The sequence below is a fragment of the Condylura cristata genome, unplaced genomic scaffold (assembly GCF_000260355.1).
Source record: "Condylura cristata isolate star-nosed mole 26May11 unplaced genomic scaffold, ConCri1.0 scaffold00016, whole genome shotgun sequence".
NCBI classification, from domain to species: Eukaryota; Metazoa; Chordata; class Mammalia; order Eulipotyphla; family Talpidae; genus Condylura; species Condylura cristata.
In genome coordinates, this window is record NW_004567117.1 from 37,273,300 (window position 1) to 37,284,850 (window position 11,551).

At 44.4% G+C, this 11,551-nt stretch overlaps 1 protein-coding gene across 1 annotated transcript in view; it reads right to left on the reverse strand.

Moving 5' to 3' along the window:
• The window catches only part of ATP8B1 (ATPase, aminophospholipid transporter, class I, type 8B, member 1), a 53,644-nt gene that overhangs the window by 21,390 nt on the left and 20,703 nt on the right, over window positions 1-11,551 (reverse strand). Inside the window, exons 11-14 of the mRNA XM_004683935.2 lie at window positions 9,287-9,477; window positions 6,329-6,537; window positions 4,595-4,638; window positions 3,819-3,975 (exon numbers count right to left, since the gene is read on the reverse strand). Of these exons, the coding sequence (XP_004683992.1) occupies window positions 3,819-3,975; window positions 4,595-4,638; window positions 6,329-6,537; window positions 9,287-9,477 (601 nt within the window). The remainder of the gene's footprint in view (window positions 1-3,818; window positions 3,976-4,594; window positions 4,639-6,328; window positions 6,538-9,286; window positions 9,478-11,551) is intronic.

Sequence of the window (11,551 nt, forward strand, 5' to 3'; positions counted from 1 at the left end):
GAGAAGACAGCACCCTATGATTTCACTGGTAAGCAGTATGTAGAGAAACCAAGCGCTGAAATAAATGAAACAGAAGTAAACTTTTACACGATGATGCTAATCAGCCTTTACCAGAAGGGAAGGGGGAGTGTGTACATTGCAACTAAGGGAACCCCAGTCGGCAAAGGACAGAATTGCACGTTTAGTGGTGAATTTACGGCAGTACATGCACATGCTAATTCTTAAGGATGCACTATACCTGTTGTAATGCAATGATATTTCAATGAAAACAAAATTCTGACTGTTCAAAGCTTCCTATTTGATTCTAGTCGTTCTGTTGAATGTAGAAGGAAAAGTATTCCCACCATCCAATGAGCTTTCATGGATATTCGCTTCCACCATGGTCTGTGGTTTAATCAGGATGTGCCCTGCATGGATGGTCAGCCTTTGTGCTGTCTGGCTACCTGGACGGGGGTGCTGATGGCTGGAGGTGGAGCAGACCGCCCCTGGCTTCACACACTGATCAGATGGGTTACTCTCACTCAGAATTAGCGACGCCCCAGAAAGTTCTCTTTCTCTGTATTTGTTCACTGAGAAAGTCAGATGCTGGAAGCGACAAAAGTATTGACCAGCCACACACGCACACACACGAATGCTAAGGAAAGCAGCAGTGCAGGCACAAGCTTCTCCGTTTGGCCAGGTTAGCTGGCATGTGATAAACATTGCATCATATTGGCAAACATTTCCAACATCAAAATGGAAAGTGATAAAAGGTGGTAAAGTTCCCACAAGTAAGACAATCCTATCTGAGGCAAACATGTTGATATTTTTAATCATTAAAAGAAAATCTATTTCGTTCTCATAATGGAATCACAGGACTACAGGTTAATAAAGGTAGGAGGAAACTTCAGAGACTTGAACCAAATGCCAGCTTTAGGTGTGCAGGGAGGACTAAAAAACAGTCCTTTTAGGGCCCTCCCCAGTGGTGGAGCGGGTTAGAGCACAGCACTAAGAAGCTAAAGCCACCTCAGCATGAGTTCGATCCTTGCCTGCCCCGGAGGTGACCCACATGGCACAACAGACCTCCCCTGACCTGCCCGCTGCTCCTCTCAGCAGTGTACTTTGTCAATCTGCCTGTTTGGCTCCCTACTCTGTCTCTGGTGAATCCTCTCACTGCCCCTGCACCTCTGGCCTGTACCCCAGTTCTGTATGCACACAAATCTTAAAAACAAACAAACAACAACAGAAAAACAGTTCTCTCAAGCCACTGCTGAAGGAAGCTATTTACCACACACCTGGATGCAGCCAGAGACTTTCTTTACTTCTGCAGGCTAATCTGTGGATTGTGAAACTGATATAAATATCAGGAGAGCCCATCTCTCCTGACTCGGATGCAAGTCCACGATGGCACCAGCTTACTCAGTCTCCCAGTCCCCAGCTGGAAAGGGGTTACCCTGGAGACAGTCCTGTTCCCTCCACTTTATCAACCCTGCTTCAGATCACTTTGACACTACCTCCTGCACTCATGGCTTTCTCCCTTTTCCTGAAGATCTCCCAACCCCTGGTCTAGGTCCTGGGCTTCCAGCCCAATCCTTTAGGCCTTCCTGCTCTAAACACAGCCTGCAACCATGGTGATTCCCAACTCAGAGACCTTCAGAGGAAGGAAAGGCCTCCAAGCCTTGCAAAGGCTGCTCTCCCGTGGCCTCTGGGAGGTCACAGATGGCACCAAGGTTCCCATCCCACGGGTAGACACGTGCCTTCCCCCAGTTATTAATCTAGAGTAATCTAGAGACATCCCCAGGAAAGGGATTGGGCAGGTGTAATTAAGGTCCAAGTCAGTTGATTTAAGATAGGGAGATTATCATTAACCTGCTCTTCCCAAACTAATTAAAAAACTAATTGAAAGGAAGGGCTTCTCCTTTGGGAGAGAGATTCAGAGCATGAAATGGGTTCCCGGGAAGGAGTTTCTTCACTGCTGGTATTTAAGTTAGAGGGAACCCGGGAGGGAGCCTCTAGCAGTGGAGAGCTCTCAGCAGGCAACAGAGTCTTCAGTCCTTGAACTACAGAAAACTGACGCCTTCACTTCCACTAGAACATGGATTTGGAGGGGTCTGGAAAAGGATCGTGAGTTCTAGTAAGAACAAGGCTTGACCCTGACTTGAGGAAGATCCTTTGCAGAGACCTTGGTCCTACTGTGCCCAGACTTGTGACCTCAAGGACTGTGAGCTTCTGAATGGGCGTTGAATGTCACTGAGTTGTGAGCATTAATAAGAGCAAACAATACAGCCTCTCCACACTTAGCCCCACGGACCATGCCACGAACTCCACCGTGGGTCGCGCTGACCACGTGCTGCTTGAGTCCTACGTGGGTGGGCTGTTGGTGTTTAGTAAGGGACTAACCCATTGCAATCATTCTAATAAAGGAGACACTACAGATTGCAAGAGCAAAGCATGAGAGTAGAAGGATCAGCCAAAATGAGTTTTACCTGCATCCTAAGCTCAGGCAGGATCCTTCTGTTTCGGGGTCTGAATTTATCTATAGGATTTTGAGGAGTGGTCCCTCCAAAGAACCCTTTCAATGTATTTTATGATTAAGCCAAAACCAATTTTTCTCAGAACGTCCTGCTCCTACAAACCCAGCTTCTCCTCGTTCTCAGTGCCAGCGCGATGGCCTGACACGTACATTGTGTGGACAATTCCTTGGGATGTCCAACTTTTTGCACAACATTGAGCTACAAGTTGGCAAAATAATGCTTCCACATACTCAAAGTAATTTTACTTATGCATCAAAATCTAAGCGGGCTAAGGATCATCCTCGATCCTTGCTATTAAACAAGTAACATGCTTGGCTACTCAGACTTCAGTTACTTCGGTTACTCACATCTGGTGTCATCTCTTTCCAGCTTTCCCCATTTTGCCTGCCAACAAACAGCCTATCCATACATCCACCCTAATGTGAAGTCTGCTGTTATCTTGTTGATTACACTAACTGATTCAGAAGAGAGACTCTTACTCTGAAACTTGATGTAAGATACCACATACAGTTTCTGCCCCTTAGTTTGTGGGCACATTCCTCCCCTGGGGGTTCACAATTGCTACCTATGAAACCTGAGGGCTGGAAACAAAGAGGGGCCTTCCTGTGGTGCTGACTGAGTAGAGAATGGGCAGTGTTTCAGGCCCAAAGGGCTCCTTTTTCTCTTCCACCAATACACTTGCTTATTATATTCCTATGTAATAAACAGAGCCGCTTTCAAGGAGACTGAATAAGCTTATAACAAAGCTGGCACAATACACAGTTAAGAGTTGTACACAGAAAAGTACAAGTCATTTTGGTTTATTTCTAGGTAAAGGCCCAGAATTATTGTCCTTCCAATGACAAAATAGCTTTAAAGGAAGCCTAGACTTTCAAGTTATTATTTCAAGCCCAAAACACATCTGAATCTAGAAAATAAAAGTTTTATCTCTGAATTTATTTTTTCAGGAAAGATCATCAATTAAATGAAATGAAATCAAGCAGTGGGAAGATTTTTATTCTCCTACTATGATAATTCAAAAAACAACCATTTCTACCAGTGTTAGGCTTTTCTTACAAAGTAATAAACATATCTGAAAGCATATATGTGAATAAATGTCCATTTTCAGACGCCAGGAACTGATTCATATTTGCAAACCAATATACCATTTACGGAAAGATAATAACACACACTAATTGCTTGAGTGAAAGTGAGATAAGTTGGCCATGCATATTACTTTATGTGCTTTGGTGTACCAAGCATGAATTACCTGTACACTACAAATCTGATTTGCTAGTGTCCAAGATGCAAGAGAAAAACACTCACCATCAATTCTTTCCACCATGACTGTGTGGCAGATTGCAAGCAAGAAGAAGAATTGTCGGATTTCAGGCTCTTTCCCTGTCTGGATTTGCTCAACAAGGTAATGGTCATAAAACGCAAGCTTCCCATCAGCAAATGTATTCCAGCTAAAATCAACTTGCTGAAAGATGTGGAGAAGGAAAAGTAAATGTGATGGGGAAAACAAACAAACAAACAAACAAACAAACTTGAACTTAACAACAAATGATAGAAACTTTTCATTGAGATACATCCTTTATACGAAATAACAATGTCAAGCGGCAAGAGTTTCACACCTGCTTTAAAACAAAAGTCTCTCTGTTGTGGTTGAATTGTGTACTCCAAAAGGTTAGGTTGAATTCCAAACCCCTGCAATGTGCATCTATGACCTTATTTGAAAATTGGGTCTTGGCAGATGTAGTCAAGATGAGAGCATACTGTATTAGAGTGAGCTCTCCTCCAATGACTGGTATCTTTATAAAAGAAAGGAAATTTGGACACAGACCTATAAAAGACAATCTGGTGATGACAGAGGCAGACATCTGAGTGTTGCATTTATAAACCAAGGATACAGGCAACCACCAGAGTTTAGGAAGACTGTGCCCTGGAACATTCGAGAGAGCCTGGCTTTACAAAACCTTAATTCCAGACATCTCATCTTCAGAAATGTAGAATAAATTTCTGTTCTTTTAAGCTACCCACTTTTTGGAGTTCGGAAACTAATCCACACTCTAAATAATGCCTTAATTTAGTGGACTCACCTCGATCTTGCTATGATTGTGTTGAGAGGAATCCCGAGGGTCTCCTGAGAAACAGACAGGACAAAATTAATTGAGCTTCCACCTGAGTCCAGAGTCCACCTCACTTGGCTTTGGGACTCTGTGTGGGCGGGGGCTAGTTCTAGTGGTCTTATAGCACACCTCTAAACAGCATAAAGGAATGGTTTTTACATATTTCAAAAGGTGTTAAACATACAAAGGAGACTACTTGATGGCTGTAAGTGATAATGGTTAAAGTATTTCCTATGTGGCTTTTTATCAAAAAACAAAACAAAAAAACAAAACAAAAACAACGTGCAGACTCCTGGTCTCAATATTCAAGTTCTGGTGCCTGTGTATTTCTATGCCACAGTCTCCTCTGAACCAAAACCACACCCTTGAAGTGGGCTACCTCCCTCAGCTCCACAGGGACAGCCTTGTCCATGAGACCCTCCCCACACCCATAAGTGCTCCTCTCTCTCCGTGAATGCTCACCACATGAAAACATTCACGCTACAGTTTTCTCCAAGTAAAATGCACATCATGTCCCTGCGGCTTTTTGAAAATATTGTAATAAGTCTTTATTGAAAAGTCAGAGCACTCTGAATATAGTTATGACCTTAATATTTTTATAAGAATACAGTACACTTCAGAATATTAGAATGGACACCAAGTTTACAATTATAATCACGGGGAAATACATGTTACTGAAAACTGACCATCTTAACCATTTTTAAAGTCTACAAAATTAAAAGGCAGTAAAAGTTGATTCCCCCCTGTGGAACCATCACCCGCATCCATCTCTGGAGCTCTTTCCACTGGTCACATTGAAACTCTACTCGTGGAACAGTAAACTCCCCTCCTCCCTCCCCACCAGCCCCAGAGCCATCACGCTACTTCCCATCTCTGTGAATTCAACTGTTCTAGGTACCTCGTCTAAGTCGAACCCTGTATTTGTCCTTTTGTCAGTCACTTATTTCATTAGCATAATATTCCCAAGGTCCATCCATGGTGCAACATGAGCCCGTATGTCCTTCCTTTTAAAGGCTAAGTAATATTCCAGCCTATGAATGCACCACGTGTTCCCTCTTCAGTCACTGGGCAGTTAGCAGTGGGCAGTGGGCAGTGGGCAGTGGCTGCCTTCCAAGTTTTAGCTATTCTGAATAATGCTACTGAAATATGTATGTGCAAATGTCTCTCCGAGTTCCTGCTTTGGATTCTTTTGGGTATAAACGTAGATGGGGCCCTCCCTGGTGGCGCCGTGGGTTAAAGAACAGCACTGAGAAGCTAAAGCCACTTCCGCATGAGTTCGATTCCCGCCTGCCCTGGAGGTGACCACATGGCGTGGCAGACCTCTCCTGACCCGCCCGCTGCTCCCCTCAGCCGTGTACTTCATAGATCTACCTGTTCTGCTCCCCACTCTGTCCTTGGTGAATCCTCTCACCCTCCGCATCTCTGGCCTATACCCCAGTTCTGTATGCATAAATTAATCTTTTAAAAATAAATAAATAAAAAATAAACGTAGATGGGAACTCCTGGATCACCTGGTAATTTTATGTTTAAATTTTTGAGGAATGGGCAGCAATTTCAGACTGCTGACCACCCCCCATGCACATGTGCACCCACCCCCACTAGCAACCTGCTCCCGTCCTCAGCCTAGGAACGGCATTGAGAGGGCGTTGGCACGGACAGGCAAGCCCTGGTCACAATGCGAGGGACCAAAGGGCTTCCACTCACCGTAGATCTGCCCGTTGATGCAGCACTTTTTAAAGGTCATGACATTCTGTGTGAGGGTGCCCGTCTTGTCAGAGAAGATGTAGTGGATCTGGCCGAGCTGCTCGTTCAGCGTGGTGGTCCTCGCCTTGGCGGGCGTGTCCTTCTCAGGGCAGTACATCTGCAGGTCCCAGTTGATGAAGTAGCTCTGTCCGAGACGAATCACTTCCACGCTACAAGAAAAATAGGCCACTTTCCTAGAGTCCTCAGATACACGCGGGCAATGGATTTTATTCTCATGACCTGCACTTATTTGCAGAGGAAGGCTATGCCCGGCGCCCGCGGACCCGGCTCTGGTTCTCCTGCCGGAAATCTCACTTGGGTTAAGCCAATTTTAGACTAGCGGTTTCCCTCCAAGTATCTTGCACAGTGTGATTTCTCACTTTCTCTGGTGTACATCTGGCCACAAAACCCAGGTTCATAACACATAGCCCAATGGACAGATGCCAGGGGACAAGGGACAGGTGCCAGGGCCCCTGCTGACTGCACCGCAGGATGTGCCTACTGTCCTTGGTCATCCCCGGCTGCCCCAGGGCCAACTGCAAAGGCTGTGTTCACCTTTGCCCCCTACTGGGGGTCAAAGCAGATCCACTAGGTTACAGACCCCCGAGTGCTCTCAAGCAGGGCAAAGGGCTTTTCACAGATAACCCCCAAATTGCAGCTCTGGGAAAACAATTTCTTCCCTCTCATTCTTAAAATGTTTAAATTAGATATCTGAAGGGTCACTTCCATTATGAAACTTTAGGGATGAAATCTAGCTCAACTACAAGGAAGCTATCTCCCTGTTCAGCAACTGTTAAATGGACAAATGTATCTTTATAACAAGCGAAACAGATGGAAAAACAACTCCTTCCCTCCCTGTCATAACCAATATTTCCTGCGTGCCTACTATGTCCGGACACCATCCCGGGTACAGGGACACATTGGTCCACAAAGCAGAGAGGCCTTGCCCTCAAGGTTACCTTCAAAGACAAACAGATAAGTAAGTACATCTTACACTGGGTGGTAAAAATTCTCTGCTGAAAAACAAAGGAGAAACCAAGGGATTGGGAGTGGGGCTGGAGAGGTCACACTGATAAGATACTGCTGGAGCTGAAGGAAACAAAACTGCACCCATTGAAACTGAGGGCAAAATTGTTCCAGATGAGATAAGAGCTGGTACAAAGGCCCTGTGGCACAGGCATGTCACAGAGGCTGGAGAGGTGAAGGTCCAGGGAGGCCGCGAGCAGGTGAAGGTGAAGGGCAGAGGGCAGAGCCCCAGCCACACTGGTGAGGGGCCAGTGTGGCTGCAAGAGTTTATTCTGGAAATGAGATGGAAAGCTGCTCTAGAGTGGAAAACAAAGCAGATACTTTCTGGAATGATCTCATCTGACTTTTTTTTTTTTTTTACCAAAGATTTATTTACTTATGCATAAAGGAACAGGGTTACAGGCCACAGGTTCTGGAAATGAGATGGAAAGCTGCTCTAGAGTGGAAAACAAAGCAGATACTTTCTGGAATGATCTCATCTGACTTTTTTTTTTTTTTTAACCAAAGATTTATTTACTTATGCATAAAGGAACAGGGTTACAGGCCACAGGTGCAAGGGGTGAGAGGATTCACCAACAAATGGCCTTTTAAAACCAATGTATGTTTAAAAATGTGTATAGTTATAGATAAAATCATCTGTATGGCCCTCCGTGGTGGCGCGAGGGGGTAAAACTCAGCACTAGGAAGCTGTCCACAGCCAGTGTAGCATGAATTCAATTCCGGGCCAGGGAGCTGACTCACATGGCGCAGCAGACCCCTCCTGTCTCACCTGCTGCTCCCCTCAGCATTGTGTTTCAATGCATGTGCCTGTTCTGCTCCCTGCTCTGTCTTTGGTGAATCCTCTTAACCCCCACCATCTCTGGCCTATACTTCAGTTCTTATATGCATAAATAAATAATTTTTTAAATAAAATAATCTGTGTAACAGTGTCCTGGACAAAAGAAAACTCAGCTCAGTTAAAAAAAAAAAAAACTTTGAACAGACAACTCATACAGGCTTTTCTTCATGTTAAAAGAACAGTTACAATGTGTAATAAAATTAAAAATGAAACAAATGCATATGTAATAAAATTAAAATGAAATAAACACACAGTAATAAAATTAAAATAAAACAAATGCTCCTAATCACAGGTGTGCATGTGATCCTGTCAGCCTTTGAGCAACCACTTACTAGAACTAAGAGCAGAAGCCAGCTGCTGAGTATATTTCAAGGCACAGCCCTTTTCTTAAAGGTCTAAAGCTCAATTAACCAGTGACAGTGCACTTTGATACTAAAGAAGTCATACAATAGGAAGAAACATCACCTCACAAGACAATGTCCCTGGATATGACCACTGAGATGGAACCAGATAGAAACATTTTGGGAGGTTGGGAGGGAGGGTGGTATTCCCCTTAGGGTCCCTGGCTTGGAAACTCAGGGAATTTTAGCATCCATAGTTGTAGCAGGTGTTAATAAAGAAGAGGCAGATTAAAGCTCTAGAAGTCTCCTGTGAAGCAAATGACATTTTTTTAAGTCTTCCCCCAGGCTACTTCTGAAGCTTGGCCTGGAGCCACTGAGGACACCCATCAAGTGAGGAGAGAGAGAGGACTGACATTTGATCTCTGAACACATTTGATCTCTGGACACCAGGCTTATCTCAAGGTAGAGGTACAAGGTTCTGCACCTGGCTCAGGGCAAGCACTTTAATGCTAATTTTCTTTCCCTCTCTGACCCCCAATTCTTCAGTGAAAGTGACTATTTAACTTGTGCCTTATGACACAATGGTCACTAGAAATGAAGGTGCAAAGTTGAAAATGTTGATAACGGCCTGTGTTCTGATAACGGCCTGTGTTCTTCCCCTAAAGCAAAATGCTTGTTCTCCCCTTAAAGCAAATCGCTAGAAGACAGCCTTACCTGACATAGAGAGAGATGGGCACCATGGTGTTCATAACAATAATATAGCCCCAGAAATTTAGGAATCCACGATAGGAAGGTGTAGCATCTTCTCCATCATAGAGGTACCAAGAGTAATTGCCAACTTGAGCTTCCCAGTAAGCATGGCCAATGGCAAGACCAGCAGAGAGCAGGATGAGAAGAACGAAGATCTAGAAGACATGGCACATTTAAGTGTATTCTGAAAACTGGATTTCCCTGCATTTCATAGATACTAATGACCTTCTCAACACTTCAGGGTGTTGGGGTATCATTTAATGAGGCTAAAATATAAGCTCCACATCTTCCCTAGCAGGAAGGTTAAGAGAATTGATAGGATTGCTATGGAAATCAAGCCAGAAGGCTGATCACACCTTGACCCTCAGTACATGACACGTTCTGGGTTAAAGGTCCACACCCAAGACCAGACATCCCAGCACAAACTGGCCCAAACCCACTCTCTCATCATGAAAACAGATTAGAAGAGGGTTCCCCAAATCCTTCTTTGGGGGTAAACAACTCCTGTCTTGCCCACTGCTTCTCTAGAAGTATATGTCAATAACTACCTCCTTTCTGTTCTCTACTCTGTCTCTGGTGAATTCTTTTAGCCCAGTGCCTCTGGCCTCACCACATCTCCTCCCCACAATTGAGTCAGTAAAACAATACACTTAATAGAAAAACAGTGCTCTGATAGTTCATCTGACATCTATGGTTCACTGACTTACAAACCACATATAAAGTGAGTTTTTGTTTCCAAAATTATCTTTCAGAAGAAAGCAGTGTCTTCTCTTCAAACCTGCAGCCATTCTCACATGGCCACGCACTTTTTCGACGGCTTTTGCTTTGACAGAAATTACTGTTCGGGGAAGATGCCTGAGTTTGCATTTGAACACTACTGAGTTGGGGTGGTGCTTACTGAGAAAGTTTGACGGCAACATTTACTCTAGAAAGAAGGCACAGACATTTCCCCAGATATGAGGAATTTCTAAGTGTTGTTGGTACAGATGTGCACTCTGTGTCAAGATCACTTAAGCAATAGCACAGGTGTTATGATGTGGACACTATGTATGTCTACTTGGAGGATGAATAAAAAGGCAACTGTCCGCTCCCCTAGTGAAACTGGTGGGTCAGAGTAAAATGGCCAGGCCCAGGTTGAAGTTTTTAGACACAGAGGCCTCAAGTGCTGTATCGTAAGCCCCTGGCGGGGGGAGAAGGCAAGACCATAATGAATGGTTAAGAGTGCTCCTGACATGACTTGCAGTGATGTGGAAGTGCTCAAGATGTTCCAATGTGTTTCATCCAATGCAAGAGCAGGAGACGAAGTAACTGTTTCTCGTATTAATCTATATCATATATATGATTTTAAATAGGTATAGGTAGATTATAAGCTCCTAAAAGTTTACATATTCAAATTACACTAAATACTTGCAAAAATTGGATTCTCCTATCCAGGGTGAGCCAATGTGCAGAAGGGCAAACACACAGCAGGCCCAGGACAGCAATCCTAAGGTGGCCTGTTTTCTTATTTCTTATTTTCAGAATGGTTCATGCTGACCACCATGGTTCTTTCAGAGAGTCTGGAATTTAGTAAATGCCAAGGAGACATTTGGCATTTACTGCATGAACAAACCCAGTGAAACTCTCAGCACCAAGTCTCCACTGATCCTCCCTGGTACAAACACCATTTCACATGAGCTGTCATGCACTGTGGCTGGGGAAGAGAAAGGTCTGTGCATGTAAACCCATGGGAAGGACATGCTTCTCCCTTATTTTCTCTAGACTTTGCTCCATCTAACCACTGCCTTTGCTGATCTTGCTTTAATAAGTCACAGTAAATCATCACTGTCGATACAACTCTACACTGAATTTTGTGAGTTTGTCTAGAGGACCATTATGCCTGGGAGCAGCCCATGTGACCCCACACATACAGCTGGACTTAGTGTAAGTTGGGGAAGAAAGTGCTGATTTTTAAGAGAACTGCCCCCTGTGGGAAACTAAGATCAGTACAATCAATGCTCCCTTTGTTAGGGGGAAAGGATGTCCTGAACAAACTCTACAAATACAGGTTTTGTGGACTCCACCTCCTACTCCAGACACTGAAACTACAACTCCCAGCAACACCCAAGGGAGGACAGCTAGGACCCAAGGGCGGAGCTAAGCGGCCATTTTGGGGCTTTTGGGCTATAAAAGGCAGACATGTTGGGCTGAGGCCCTCTCCCTCTCCCTCTCCCTCTCCCTCTCCCTCTC